Raw genomic sequence first — 15598 nt, forward strand, 5'->3', positions numbered from 1 at the left:
AGTGGACCGCCGCCCCTGGAGGTCTGCGGGAGATGTGGCACTGAGGGACGCGGCTAGCAGGTCTGGGGGTGGGCTGGGGTCGGACTCAGTGATCGCAGAAACCCTTCTCCAACCTTAATGATTCCGAGATACCACTGGGATTAATAACAGGCTTCAGCAGCTTCTCATGTTATGCCTGATGATAAACTGCTAGTGACCTTGAATGCTGAGGTCCTTAATGTACATCCTCTCTCTGCATGTGGCTTGTTTGGTGGTTCCTGACCTAGTCGTGCACCAGACATTGTGAGCTAGTTTTCCTTTGCACGGGAGGAAGGTATAGATGCTTCCCCAAAATACAAGTCTCAGTAGAAGAATTGAGTTGATGATACCAGCTTTTCAACCGCAGTGGGGAGACATTAGGAGGAAAACTTCACAGGAGGTCGAGGGAGACAAAGTCAGGGTGGCTTTAACATGCAGGTGACGGATGCCTTGTTCTGCAGAGGTCATTTCCATGACCAGGGGCAATGGTGTTGCTTTGTCTCTGTGCAAAACTGCACAGGACGGGAGGTGGGATCAGGGTGGCCATGTGTGTTCCTCTGCAACCTGTTCTGAACGTGCATGCTGATCTCTGCCTCGTGTTTTGCCATCTCCCTGCCATGCCATGTCTGTAACTCCCTTGTTGAGTATGGTCTTTACTAAGGCAGTGGGAAGCTCTCTGAAGTTTCTCCTTCCCGGCAGATTTGTGTCAGATTAACCTATTTGTGAGGTGTTGATGAGGCTGAAGGGGCTATATGACCAGAAATGCCAGGAAACCTGCTAGTCACAGAAACCTCTTTCTGGAGGAGCGCTCCTGCTCTCAGGATGACCTGCAGAACTGGAGATGAAATGGTTGTCACTTTGGATAGAAAGCCCTCAGCGAACTTCACAGCTTTGCTTCGTCGCGCCCGCTTTCACGTGGGCGCTCTCGGGAACGCGACAAAGAGTGAAATGCTGAGAGGGCTATTATGCTACCTGATAGAAGTCAAAGCTGTAGCAAAACTCTGGAAGCCTGCAAGGTGGGACTTCCTTTGACTCCCTGCATAATTCCACGTGGTGCCAGCCAGAGGGGCACCTCGCCCTTGCTCCATCTCTCCTTTTCCAAACTGGCCAGTGCAGCTCTGGCAAGGCCGATGAATTAGCTCAGGCACCGAATTGGATTAGAAGACCAAAAGCAGAGGAACAATCTGAAGGAGTGCAGCAGAATGGAAAGGGAGGGGATGTCGCTTTTGTACAAATAAGATGGAAGAGATGGCCATGAGGAGACAGGTCTTTCCCGGACTGAGCAGAAGGGCAGGAATGCTCTGGAGGGGAAGGAGGCTTCAAGGAAGTTGGTGATCCCTGCTGGGAAATGGCAGGTGAAGTTCGTTTCCACCAAGGCCCTTCAGGCACAGCCTGTGCCAGCTACGACTGCTGTGCGGAAGAGTGGTTGGGCAGCAGAAATGCCAGCATTTGAGTGCACCTGGGCTTGCAGCCAACTGTGGAGCTTGCCATACAGGCTCCTTTGCTTCCCTGTTTTGGCTGTTGGTAGCCGGTTTATGGCACATGCTTCCAAGTGTAGTGCTATCTAATGTATCCTGGATTTCACCTCTGTGTTTCAGTAAATTACTCTCTGAGCACACTGCTAGCAAATCAAGCAGTGCCTTTCATGCTGTTTTGCTGTCTGTGCTGTAATGTTTCCAAAGAGCCTGGCACTGTTAAAGCTGAAGACAAGGTCCTCGGCTTCTTATGCAGTGGCCCTACGTGCAGCATGACATTCACAAGCCAATATTTTTCAAGAACGTGTGCTTTCCCCTTACTCCATTCACAGCAGTTGCCAAAAGTCTGTGCAGAAGTTATTTCCCCACGTGTTTCACTCAAGCACAGTGAAATCCTAGGCACAAGATCGCCTCCAGATGTGGAGGAACCTGCTGCCTTGCCTGCCCTGAGCTTGTCCACAATGAGGTGAGTCTTCTGCACGAGCAATGGCAAGAAGACTGGAAGTACTCCAGAGTGCTGAGCTTTGGAGGCATGTTTGTGGCTTCAAGGTCTGCACCACAACATGGAGACCGGCGCTAGCACATAGTGTTCTGCACTGAATTGTTTTTCTAATTATTTTTTTTCCCCTGTTGTGCAAATTGCAAGTGGATTGAAAGCGTTGCTCGTGGTAGCTGCTTGACTGCACGCTGTTGAGCATACAGGGGCTGGGGAAGGGGATCTGTGAGCACTGCGCTGAAAGGAAAGTGACTCTTGGAAAGCTAAGTCAGAGGGGAACATTCCTCATACAGTGGTGGTTCTTGTCCAGAAAAATATAACTGAAGGGACGAAAATCTTAATGCTTCCACACAAATCTAGTTTTAGAAGTGAAGGCTATTCAGAGGAGAGGCATTGCTTTTTTCTCCTCCTTGCACGTTATCCTTATAATTTTCTTCATTTTGTGTGTAATGGACCTTGAAGCTATTACCTCTCCCCTAGGGCACTTGCTGATGTGATTGTTGTTCAGTGCCCTAAGTCTATGCATATGTCCACAATGCTGTCTTCTAAAAGTAATTCAGAAGTGAAGCCTGTTAGGTCTGCAGGAAGTTCTTAAACTGTTGCAAATGACTTCAGAAGGAAAGCTAACATCTGACAATGCCAGGCAGTTTGGCTGGGGTGGGCAGTAGCCTATGTTCAGCGATGGCTTCTGGCCACCAGTAAATCCAGTCAGTGATGGGACAGCCCCCACAAGCGTCTGGTAGCACGTGGTCAGCCTGCTTTTCTGATCTTTGTGCCTGTTCATGGGGACACTTCTGCCTCCCTGTCTCTAGCCAAGCATTACTTGGATTTTTCTTCAGGATTCCAAATGACGATGATTCTCCAGGCCTCTTTGGCAACGGCTGCTCTAGATAACTGCTGTGGATGGCATTGCTCACTGGGACCTTCAGATGGTCAGCAGCTGCTTTGTCCCTTCTTCTGTTGTTCTGCTGCAGCAGGGCCCTGCTCAGGGGTTGGGCATGGAAGGCATCCCTGTCTCAGCTGTGCTGGTCCTGAGCAGTACCGAGGCTGTGCCCCAGCAGCAAACAGAGTGGGTCACGTGCATGTCATTCCTCTACTCCATGGCCGCTTTGTCCCCAGGTCGTGCTGCTCCGTTGGGCACTTCTGTTGTAAAGCAGGATCCCCTGTGAGGAGCACCTGGAGGGGGAAGCTCTCTGCCAAGTGACACGCACCCGTGGAGGTGCTGAGGTCTGGGTGAGCCCGAGCACATCTGTGCGGAGCCTCGATGGGTGCTGACTGCCGCAGTGGGAAACAGGACGGTCAGAGGGCTCAGGTATTTGGAATATGCAGGGAAAGGCAGCGAGAAAGGTGTGTCGTGAGATATCCCTGATATTCCTGGAAGTCCCCGTCTGCAGGCAGTGTTTGCATCAGGCCGGCCTCACCAGCAGCAAGGCCTGCAGTATGATCCCCTGACTTCCCTGGGCTGCCAAGTCTTCAGTACTCCTGTGGTAAAGACTTTGCACTTAAAGCAGGTGGAAAGGGCTTTGTTTTTCGTTTCTTTGATTATCTTCCCAGCAGCAGCTGTTTTTAGGCTTCCGTTAGCATTAGCAGGCAAGGAGGAGTGGTGATTCTTTCCATGTGAACAGTGAGGATCTTTCCATTTTAGACGCAAAGTAGAACAGGAAATACTACAGCTTGGAAGCGCTTTAGGGGGTTGGGGCTGGGGCACATCGTGTTTCTGACACAGACTGCTGAAGTGTTTCATGGCTTCGTTCCCACGTGATGTCTCAGCTTTCCTCCTTTCAAACTGTACGTTTTGGGAGAAGGGCTCTGGTGTGAAGGAGTGCGGCTGCTAGCCCATCCTCAGAGCCAGGGCGGCCTCTGTCCCTGTGGGACAGGCCCTCTGCAGCTGGGCAGAGCAGAGTGCAGCAGCCGAAGGGAAGCATCTCTGTGCTGCTGGGTGGATGTGGTGGTGGCTCCTTGCTTGAGCTGTGCTGTACCATTTGTGCAAAGTACTTCCCGTTCTCTGGGAACCGAAAACCCATGGTGCCCTGGTGGCTATAAGAAAAACTGATTAAGTCCGTCTGGTGCTATTGCCTAAGTTGGTTAGTGAGAACAGCTGAGAAGCCAGAACTTGCTCGCGTGCTCACTGAAAGCGTGGCAGTCAGAAATGGTGACTGCTTGCTTGAACATCTAGCGAAGGCTTGTGCACACTGGAGCAGAATTGAGATGACGCTGGGCTTGCCTGGTGTTGCGTAGCGGACCAGATCATCTTTCCAGCACAGTGCAGGTTCTCTTTCTGGCTGCCCATGGCAACAAATGGACCACAGATTGTACAAGGGACTGTGTAGGATGTGATGGTGCGCCCCATGTCTCAGTGCACGCCCACACTCCTCGAGCTTTTCATTTTCTGGGTCCTCACTGAGATTCCCTGGCATGGAGAAGCTGAGCAAAAATGCTCAGAACTGTCACACAGGGGACATCAGCTCAGCTGCAAAGTCCTTGTTGGAAGTCAGGCTGTGCTGCAGCACCAAAGCGATTATAGCCAGGGGTGATCAGGCAGGCAGCTGATCTAAGGATGCAGAGGATAATCTAAATCCTGTTAGTGACATCTGGCAAGGTTTATATGGTTGTGAAAGCTGTAACAGGAGCAGTTGAATCTCACTGAAACAAGGATGGCAGCGTGGTCCTGGAGGAGTCTCTGGTATCATCTTCCTGGCAGGGGCTTGCTTAGGTTCTGGTGGGAGCGCAGGTTGCCATGGAAGGCTTGATCCTGGTCCTCTGGTCCTGCTTTCTCTCCTGATTGCATCTCAGAGAACATCTTTAGAAACTAGTACATGGAAGACTGTAAAACACTGTTTTGTCCCAGTGTCTCGCTAAGGATGGCTGACGTTCCAAAGCTTTGCTGCAGAGACACCCAGTCCTGCAAAATGTGTCTTCTGGGGCAGCCCAGGCTCGCAATGAACCGTGTTTGCCAGGAATTAGCTGAGTTTGCTGCTGCCTGCCCGGGAGGCAGAGTGGCCTTACCCTGTAGTGGTACTTGTAGGAGAACAAGTTTAAGGAGCAGGGATAGACATCACCAGTTTCCCTGATGCTTCTGCCCTGTAGCTGACTTGCTACGTGACCCAGATCCCCTGTCTGGTCAACAGAGACAGGAGTTTGGCTGTGTGGGTACTTACCTGTTCTGAACCAGGATCCGCCTGGTTCTGCAGCTGGTCATGCTGTCCAGGGTAGAGAGTTCTCCCTTGGCTGAGGGATCCCAGAATGTCCCCCAAGGTCCCCAACCTTTCCCCAGAGTTAGGAGTGTTCATTAGCTGGTGATGACCTCAGTGAGTGCCTGAGCAGAATCCTTCTTTCAGTCTCTGAACACCATTGGAAAAACTGGGGCTTTCTGGCAGCTGAGGCTGAGTGTGAGCTAGAGGATTTCTCAGTGCTGTTCTCCAAGCCAAGGAGATAGGCCATGTTGCAAAAGAGAACACTGCTGCTCCACTGTCTGCTTCTTAGATCAGCACGCAGCAGACAGCTGGTCGCTGGGGAATAGCATGTCTGATGAGTCGGAGCCTCTGCAAGAACCAGCCCCACTTTGTCTCTGAACTGCAGGCTGAGGATCAATCATTGGCTTCGCTGGTACTGACATCCACCTGCACAAGCCTTTCCAACCACAAGAGCTGAAGTTTGGGCACTAGCAGGATCACAGACTTGTTTACCCCGCTCTGTGTCTGCCGTGAGAAGGCCCCAACGATGCAGTGAAGTGCACGGGCCTGTTACGTTGCTTTCTGTATTGTTATTTGTTGTTGTTCTTTCACAACTTGTTCTGTACTGTGGCTTTCGGAGCTGCAGAATACAGTATCCTCATAGCACTGCATGCAAGGCCAAGTCTGACTTCATCCTGCTTTGGCAACATCAGCGGAGTTGGCAGCTGGAGTGGTAAGGCAAATTCCAATCATCTGCTTTGCAGGTAGTAAGGGATCTTCTACAAAGAAGAAAGCGCAGTCGTTCCACTGCCATAAATACACGTATTCTCAAAGCAGTGCGTGTCGTAGCTGCTCATTCCCAGCAGTCAGAACAAATTTATCATAAATTTAGCCCCAAATTCCAGTAAATCTAAAACAAAAAAAAATTGAATTCTTCTTCATTTGCCTCACAAGGATGTATCTAGGATCGTTTATCAAGGGTGTTTTTATTGCCACTGTGAAGGTCAACCGCATTCATTTTAAGGTACAAAAATTCACCTCGGTTCTGGAACTTCAGCCATCAGTACCACTCTAGGGTGGGCACTCTGGGAACATCCATGTGGGTGGTTGATCTGTAATGGGTTGGTACTGCTGTTGTTGAGGTGTTGCAGATGGGTCTTCTACACGCCACTGCACATTGTCTGTAGCTGGATGTCCTCTCCTGTCCTGCAGAACCCCGTAAGCCATTAGTGACCACAAGAGGTTTTGGACGCTTTGTGGAGAGGTTTGTGGGCACTGGAGCCCTTAAAAGCAGAAGAAAATAATTTTGCTCAGCTAGCTTGGGCACATCTGATGATGCCTGTGGGAGACTGTGGGAGACAGGTTGTCCTTCCCACTAGGTCCCAGCTTCCGGAGCTCAGTGCAATTCCAGCATTCGGACTCAGACATGCCTGTGATCTCCTGCCTGCTTCCCCACAAACTGTCTGTTCTAACTGCTGTCAGGTGGCTCGTGTGACGGAGAGGGCAAAACTGAAAAGCTGTGTAAGGAAAGCCACAATGCTAAGTATTCTGAAGGGAGTCACAGAGCTCCCTGTTGTGCTGCCCTGTGCCTTCACACCGAGATTTGCCAAGGCCCTGATCTCCAGTGTTGTTCCCAAAGAGCCCAGATCATCCAGGTTTCCTCTGAGACACCAAGCAGTAGCTGTCTGCATGAGCCAGGTAGCTGAGCAAATGTACAGCAAGTCTAGTCTTCCTCTCGTAAAGCTTAAGGGTCTAAGGTGTATAGATCCTAGTCTGCTCAAGCTGCTTAGGCATGTGCTCAATGGCTTGGCCTCAAAATATTTCCAAAGAAACAGGTGCAAGTGGGAGAAAGACTCAGATCAGAGTTGGCTTTTTTGTTTTCTTTTCTTTGTTTTTCATTGTATTAGTTTTTTTTTTTTCATCTTTTAATATTCTGTTTAGGGAACTCAAGCATTTACGTTTATTCTTTAAGCTTTTTGCCCTTGCCATGTAGGCTCAGAGGCTTTCTCCAGAAATTCCATGTTGTGGAGCACAGCACAAGTATAGAGGGGGTAGCCTGTCTTTTCAGCAAAGAGGGAAAATGAGAGTCAGCGATAGAGGGTGGGCCTGCACATAGAGGTAGCAAAGCACCAGTGTGTTACTGGTCTTGGTCCATCTGTGGCTGGAGCTACAGACTTCACAGAGGGAAAGGAGTAGTTGGGTGAGTAGTGAAAGGGGCCAGAATGGTTTCCAGGGGGGGAAGGAGATGTCAGTGAGTTAAGAAGAGTGGAGAAAGTGCTAAGGAGTAGAAGTTCAGTTTGTGTTCAGACAAAATGCATCACGGTTCATCTGGCTGCTTCCAACCATCTCTTTTATGTCCTATTGTTCTGATATGAACTTAATAATATTTCTGCTGCAGCGGAGCTTCTGCAGTGGATCATCAGCCACTGTCCTCTGCACTGTGCCAGCATAAAGGAACATATCCCTGATGTGCTGGGCTTGTAGTCTGAGCAGAAGACAGCGTAAAAGGTGGATACAGTAATTATGTTTCTTTGTCAATATTTGAAACACAAAGGGTTGATAATCTTCGTGACTTATTGTAGGTGCAAACATTTTCTGTTTCATTTTTTTTTCCAGAATTTGAACAAATCAGGATGGTGTGTGGCTGCGGGTTTTCTGTAACTTGAAGGGCACAATATTAAAGTGACAAATGAGCTGTTTTTCCGGGGGAATGGTAGAGAGATCATTTGAATTTGGGGTCTGGAAGCTGACGTGGCCTCTGCATCTTAAAAAGAAGTAAGATTTTCAGATGCCATTAAAGTTGCAATGAGTTAACCAGATCCGAGCCAAATGCTTCCAGTGCCACAGCTCAGTAGGACTATAAAAATCATGGAATGGTTTGGATATAAAAACACTGAGTGGATGCTGAGATTACCTAGTTCCAACCTCCTCCTGTGAGCAGGGACGTCTTCCACTAGACCATGTTACCGAGGGCCCCATCCAGCCTGACCTTGAGTGCCTCCAGGGACAGGGCACCCATGATTTCTCTGGGCAGCCTGTGCCAGGGCCTCACCACCCCCTGAGTAAAGAATTTCCCCCTAACATTGAACGTAAACTTACCCTCTTTTACCTTAAAGCTCTTCTCCCTTGTCCTATCGCTACATTGGCTGAAGAAAGGTCCCTCCTCATCTGTCCTGTAAGCCCCCCACTTTAAGTAATGAAAGACTGCAATGAGGTCTCACCAGAGCCTTCTCTGTGCTAAACAATCCCAGCTTTCTCAGCCTGTCTTGGTAGGAGAGATGTTCCAGCCCTCTGTTCTTCCTTTAGAAGTCTCTAAAGACTGGAGGAAAGCCAATATCGCTTCTATCTTCAAGAGAGGCAAAAAGGAATGGCTGGGAAGCTACGGGCTGCTCAGCCCCACTTCCATCCCTGGGAAGGTGATGTACAACTAATCCTGGGAGCCAGTTCCAGGCACCTGAGGGACAAGAGAATCGTCAGGAACTAGGGTGGATTCACACAGATAAAGTCACGTCTGGGAACTTGAAAAGCTCCTGTGATGAAAGGGGCAGCCCGATGGGCGAGGGAAGAGCAGTGGGTATGGTCTGCTCCCACGAGATCCTCGTGGAGAAGCTGCTGACGGGTGGATGAGGAGCTGGAAGGATGGCTGTGCCCAGAGAGCACTGAGCAGTCATGCCAGTTCCAGCTGGTGGCCAGTAATTAGTGGTGAACATCCGGGCTCAGTACTGAGTCCATACCCATTTAGTACCGTCGTTAATGATCTGGATGATGGGGCAGAGTGTACCCGCAGCAGCTTTGCAGATGACACAAAACTGGGAGGAGTGGCTGGTATGCTGAAGGACTGTGATGCCATCCAGCACTTTGGCCGGCTGGAGAAATGGGCTGTCAGGACCCTTCTGAAGTTCGACAAGGGGAGGAACAGCCCCAGGCACCAGGGTGTGCTGGAGGCCACTCAACTGGAAAGTGGCTCAGCAGAAAAAGACCTGGGGTCCCACTGGGCACCAAGTTGAACATGAGCCAGCAAGATGCCCTTGTTCTCAAGACAGCTACTGGCTTTCTTGGCTGTATTAGGCAAAGTATTGCCTGCAGACAAAGAAAAGTGATCTTTCTACTCAGCACTGAGGCTGCACCTGGAGTACCATGTCTAGTTCTGTGGTCCCCTGGGCAAGAGCTATTGGAGAGACTCCTGCGAAGGGACAGGACCATCTCTCCTATGAGGAAAGGCTGAGAGAGCTGGGACTGTCCAGCGGGCTGAACAGAAGGCTTGGAGGGGAACCTTATTAGTTTCTATATATACCTGATGGGAGAATGCAAGGAGGATGGAGCCAGGCTCTTTTCGGTTGTACCTTGTGGCAGCACAAGAGGCAGCGGGAATGGATGGCTCATGAAGTTCCCTCTGAGCATCAGGAAGCATTTCCATGCTGTGCTGGTGACTGAGCAGTGTCTCTGCTTTCCCAGAGAGGTTGTGGAGTCTTCCTCCTTGGAGATCTTGTAAAGCTGTCTTGACATGGTCCTTGGCAACCTTGGGATTTGGAGATCCCAGACACGGTCATGGGAAACCTCAGTTTTTCCTTCTTGAGGGAGGTGAATCACAGGGTCCAGAAACCGTGAGAATGGGCTGCAGAGATTGATAGGTCATTCTCTGCTGTTCGCTGTTAATGCGGTTTAACCACCACTGTGGACTAAACTGGAGCACCACGTAGGGGAGACTAGGTGGGCAGGAAGAATCACTGTAAGCGTGAGAGGTGTTAACATCCATTGTGAAGGCATGTGATTTTCCCGAGGTGCTAATTGATCTCTTTATTACGCAGGGGTTATGAATTGTTATTTCTGAACAGTGTCTAGAAGACGTACTCGAGATTTTGTCATTCTGTTTTCCTGTGATTTCTGTCACTTTCAGATAAATGGAAGATTTGGAGACTAACTTAATCCAGACACGCAAAGCATGTAGGATAGAGCAAATGGTAGCAAAATGGCTTCATCGCTCTCGGGATGGTGCATCCAGGTAAGCATATTCTTTGTGTGTGGGATACGTGTTGATCAGTGTTGATCAGAGACAGCACAGGCTTGTTTCCAGTGAATGTGGAAAGTCACTGCTCGTAGATCCCTCTCATTTTTCAGTTCCTTTTTGGAAATAGGCATTCCTATGTAAGTTCTGACCTCTTTGTGCATTTGTGCAGCCCATTGAAAGCAAGGGGTCTGTGGACTCTAAGCCCCTTTGATAGGGTGTTTTCTGATTGCATCTTAATTGATCACCAGCTTCTTGTCTCACAGTGGCAGAGTGCCTGTGACAGACATCACCAGCGATGGCAGTGGCCAGCCTCCCAGCCGTGTCAAACTTACTGTCACAGTGTACAAAGACTTGGTCCTCCATCACTACGGCTTTGAGATTTGTCCAGACCTTCCTCTTACAATCGCATCTGTCACTGCAGGTAAGCAGCATCGTCCTCTCCTTACAGCCACGTGTGTGAGAGACCTGAGCTGTCCCAGATGGCCTTTCTGACACCTTCCTATCAGGTACCTCTGGTTAGTGAGTGAGCCTTGAACGCTGAGGGGAAAAAGCCTGCATGCCCGTGGCATACGAAGCACTTGGACATCTGTCTCATTCTGATGGTGCAGAGGAAAACTAAAGCTGTGGCAACTTCACCATTAGCGTACCGGCTGCACTCACACGGCTGACCTTGAGGGACACGAGATGCTTGAAAGCAAAGTTCTTTCTGGTGTTGAATCTGAAAATACCAAGGAACAGTGTTGTCTAATCTTACAGTTCTTAGAGTTCTTGCAGTTCTTCTGCTGAGGTCACATCGCTGAAAATACTGTCTGGATTTAGCATGCTGTAACAAGGAGAGGATCACTGCTAGCTACAGGCATTCAATCCAAAGTTCTGCCTAGGTCAAGCAGATCAGCTCTTCCAGCTTTAAAAGGGTGGGGCTTTAACTCTGTTTTTAAGCTGTTTTGGCAGTTCAGAATCAAAAACTGTGATTCTATTTTTGATTAATTTTTTTTTTTTGTAAATGGGCACACAAAAATATCTGCTTTACACCATGTTGGTGTCAGTGTGACAGATAGAGAAAGAATGTGCCCAGGCTGGGCAGAGTAGATGATGTGGAGAGGGTGGCCAGGGCTCAGCCTCCAGCAGGCTGTGTCGATATTGTGACCTCCTCCTATCAGCATCCCATGTGACACGTGGCTAAATTAGCTGGGAGTCTTTAGGGGTAAGAAGTGGAGAAGGAGATTTTCTGTTGGACTTTTCCCTCATCAGAAAGCATCAGTGTTTTGTTAAGGCTGAGGCACAAAGAAATGTGCCTCGCATCCATTTAAGTCTTATGGCTAAAAGCCCTGTGTATGATTCCAATCATTTGCCTTTGTGTTCTCTGTGCCACATGTGCACCCTGATGCCAGAGTGCCCAAAGGAACAGGTGGTGGGGACTAGTTTGCTGCGTGGGCAAACCTGTCCCATAAAGAAGTCAAGTGCTGTGCCTTGACCCACGGGCTGGTGGTGACAGAGCCAGGGGCTGCTGGCATACGTCTGTTCCTCAGACCAGAAGTCCACCTGCTCTGTAGACCTTTGGGTCATGTGTCTGCTGCTCTTAGTGAGTCCTCTCAGCAACCAGTGTAGTTGAGGAGACCTTCTCCGTGCTCTCCTGGTGGCGGAGGGGGGTCACTGTGCCAGCAGTGCAGCCCATCTCTCCCACAGAGAGGTGCAGCAGGCCGTCTGGGAACCCCTCTCCATCATTCTGCAGCATTCCAGCATTTGTGAGCATTCCTACTGTGCCCCAGGCACACACCTGTGAGCGCAGTGTGATGGGCTGTGACGACGAACAAGATGCACACGAGAGCAATGCTAGGTGGTTCAGTGGCAGCACTGGGGGCCAGAGGGTAGGTGGCATGGACATAGGCTGCGTGCACCAGCAGGCAACAGAGCCCCAAGCCCCTTCCCTTTTTATTTTGCCACCCAGAAGGAGCTGCTGCGGCAATTGGGTGCTGGGTGGGAAGAGGAGAACTTGGTGGTAGGTCTGCCGGTGTGTGACTGACAGCAGGCTGGTTGCCCACAGGGAGCACTGCGGATGGGAAGCTGCTGCCAGGTGACCAGGTGCTCCGGATAAACTCTACCATGGTGGAGGACATGTCCATTGAACGAGTGGCTGACATCATCAGGTGTGGTCCTGCCCCCACTGAACAGACAAGGGGATGAATGCAGGAGGGGAGGTGTGGGGACCCGCTGTTTGCAGGGGTTACAAAGGCGCGCGAAGCTGCTGACCCTGGCTGACTGCATCCCTCTGTGTTACAGGGAGGCCGGTGATGAGCTCCTCCTCACTGTCCTGCGCTGCACGTCGGTAAGTGGCTTCTCTTCAGCACTCTCAGCAGTTCTGCTGCCTGGCCTGGGAGCCCTGGGGAGTTTGGGCAGCCGGGCTGGCACAGAGGATGCCCAGGCCTGACGGAAGCCATGAGGGAGCTGCGGGGGGCCTTGGCTTTCATGCGTGGCAGTTTCTTCTGATAAGTAGCAGTAATGCCTCACAGCTCCCCTGGTCAGGGGGCCACTGTCCCTGCAAAACCTGCCCTGTGTGGGTGCTCATTGAGTGATTTGGAGCTGGAGGCACCCTGCAAAGGGATCAGAAGGTCCCCAGCCATGGTTCTGCATCTGCTCCTGAGCTGACAAGGCCCGTCCATGGGGAGGCCTCCTCACCAGGGCCACAAGAAACTCCCCCCAGCACACTGTGGGCCGTGCCAGATCACCGGGAGCAGTCTGGGTGCTCCCCACCTGCTGGGGTTGCCCATGCTACAGAGAGGCCAGGAAGCTACCTGCATCCCGGGATGCATAAGGCTGACACTGTGGACCAGCCCCCCACCCACCCAAGTTGCTCTTGACCTTCTCTCAAACCTCAAATGCTTTCCTGTGTTCTTTCTGTGTGCAGAAAAACATGTATCCCTTTTTTTCTCTCTGGGCTCCACCTGGCTACTCATTGCAGCCTGAGGATTTCCCCTTGTTTAGTTCAGCAAGTCTGGGATCGAGGTGAGCAAGGCAATGGCCTGTAAATTCCTCCCCTCATTTCTGCTCCTCCAGATCTCTTCTGAGCAAGCAAACCTGCTTGTGCTGCCTGGGTTGTCCTCCCCTGCTCTATTAAGATCTGGGACCCTGGTGTTGGTCCTACTTTGGGAAGAGAAGCCACATTTCAGTGCAAAGCTTTGGTGCTGGTTGCCTGTTCCTATTGTATAAGCATCACCAGCAGAGATCTACTGCTTGCATAATGTGTGTGCCAACATAGATTTCAATGTGTGTAAAAGCGGAGCTGCAAAGCAAGGACAAAATTGGGTTTATCTGCTTTTTGGCTTCTTGTAGTGTATGAAGGTGGCTTGTAGGGAATTTTTTTTTTCTTTTATTCTAGAACAGCGTTTTGGGGAATGTTTTTTTTTAATTTGATTGTTTGGAAGTTTTGTATTTTGATTTATTTTTGGAAACGAGAAGAATGTCAGGTCTCCTTCAGAAGAGTTGCTGGAGCTCCCAGGCTCAAGGTCATGAGGTTTCTTAGCCACTCAGTGAAGGTGCATTAAAGACAAAGCCTCTTAAATATCTTCTTCCTGCTCACAGTTCCCCAGGTGTTGCCTTTCCTCAAATGTACACAAAGCCAGAGCAACCAGGAAAGTTTTAGACAGTGAACAGTGGCTTCCCATTTCTTATTGAATCTAATCTCCCTTGTCGGGTATATCACCCACCAGCCTTGCCTCTGGAGAACCAGAGAAAAATGAGAGAGTTACAGGACCTGAATGTCAGCCAGAAGGGGGATATGCAACTGCTTTTCCGAGAAAAAGAGATTAGGAAAACCCTTTGTGGGATTTGGAAGAACTCTTCACAGGCCTTCGTGCACTGCTGAGAAGCAAATAGGGCACAAACCTGTTGTTTTTTCCTTCACAGGTCACTTTAAGGACACCTCCAAACACAGCCAAGGCTGATTTTGGGGTTGGGGTTGGCTCTTGCCCCACTCTGAAGGCAGCTGTGCTTAGAACTGAGAGGTAATGCCTGCCATCGGTGGGTACCAGGCCCTCTGCCACGGCCACTGTGGGACACAGAAGGGATGTTCCAGGCCCTGCTCGGGGCTGAGGTGGATGGGGTGCTCTGCACCCTGGCAGGCTCCTGCAGGGCTTGCAGGCCTGGCACAGAGCCTGCTGCCCTCCTCTCTTCCTTGGTCCTTGCCAAATGGCCGTGGGGCTGGATGGTACTGCGGCAGGTTAGGAGGCATCTGTGCCTCTGGTAACTGTTCCACCTGGAGGCTGTCTGGGAAGATGCTGAGGGATGCTGCTTCTGATCCTCTGGTGGCATCATCTCCTTAAGGAAAATTGTCATTTTCACGAGGAGGACCTTTGGGCTCAGAACCCCAGTGGTTGCTAGAAGAGGTGACAGTGAGCATGGCCCCGAGCTGCTGGAGCTCAGGGAGTGCTGGGACACCACTCTGACATCGGTGTGGGTTTGGATGCTGCTGTGTGGAGCCAGGGCTTGGACTCGGTGGTCTTGTGCATCCCTTCCACCTCAGATCTTCTGTGGTTCTGTGCGGTCTCTTGTGAAGGTGTGGTGGCGGAATCCTGTGTTTCTGTGACAGCAGAGTGGTGATGTTACCTTGGCTTCTTATCCTTGCAGAAGGTTTTGTGAACATTTGCACTGTGAGAATATGCTCCAGAAATCCCATCAGAGCTGGGAGGTGCTGCGTATGCTGTGTTTGTGTGATGTTTTGAGTGAGGGCTTTTCTCTGTGACTCTAGGCACTCTGTATGCAATCATTTGTAATACCATGCAACCCTGCTGCGAGCTGGCTGTTGGTGGATTAGCAGTCTTTCTGCAGAATCCTGGTTTCATTGCAGGAGTCGGCAGATGCCCAAATGCAGCAGCTGTGCAAACATGCTGTGAAATTAAGAATGTGCACAGCACGTGTCACATGTGTCCACTTGGTGGACAGCTGGGTTTGTGTTCTGAAGGCAGTCGCTGTCCATATAGCTGAGAGTCCTGCAGCAAGCCTTGATGACACGGGAAGATTAGAGACTGCTACCATCACCTGCTCCTGTAGGTGTGAAGTAGGGTGACACGAGCAACGCTGGCATCAGCCCTGACCCCCTGCTTTCGCTGCAGGCCGTTGGCTCTTCACACAGCTGCAACAGGCTCAGCTGCTAACAGAATGCTGTTGTTTTTTCAGGGTGGGCCTAAGTCGTCGTTTCTCACTGAGGAGAAGAGGGCAAGGCTGAAAACAAACCCCGTGAAAGTGCGGTTTGCAGAGGAAGTGCTGGTGAACGGACACGCACAGGTCAGTGGGGCATGGCTGCAGCTGAGCATTGCATACTGGGAAGAAACTGGTCACGTCCTTTGGCAGATGCTGGGCTGGGTCAGTGCAGCTGGGAGCCTCAAAGTGGCTGCACCCTCACAGTGCTCATCTGCCTTGGGTATGCATCCCA

General features: G+C 50.6%; 1 protein-coding gene across 3 annotated transcripts in view; it reads left to right on the forward strand.

The window, feature by feature from the left end:
• FRMPD1 (FERM and PDZ domain containing 1) overlaps positions 1–15598 on the forward strand; it is a 35397-nt gene that overhangs the window by 431 nt on the left and 19368 nt on the right. For 2 of the 3 annotated variants that reach the window (XM_021382409.1, XM_021382412.1), the window contains exons 2-6: positions 10060–10164; positions 10434–10591; positions 12215–12317; positions 12451–12496; positions 15343–15450. In XM_021382409.1, the coding sequence (XP_021238084.1) occupies positions 10064–10164; positions 10434–10591; positions 12215–12317; positions 12451–12496; positions 15343–15450 (516 nt within the window). In that variant the 5' untranslated portion in view covers positions 10060–10063. Of the gene's footprint in view, positions 1–7146; positions 7938–10059; positions 10165–10433; positions 10592–12214; positions 12318–12450; positions 12497–15342; positions 15451–15598 lie in introns of those variants that run through there. The other variant, XM_021382410.1, reaches the window with a different exon arrangement.

This window comes from Numida meleagris, unplaced genomic scaffold, assembly GCF_002078875.1.
Source record: "Numida meleagris isolate 19003 breed g44 Domestic line unplaced genomic scaffold, NumMel1.0 unplaced_Scaffold239, whole genome shotgun sequence".
Lineage (NCBI taxonomy): Eukaryota > Metazoa > Chordata > Aves > Galliformes > Numididae > Numida > Numida meleagris.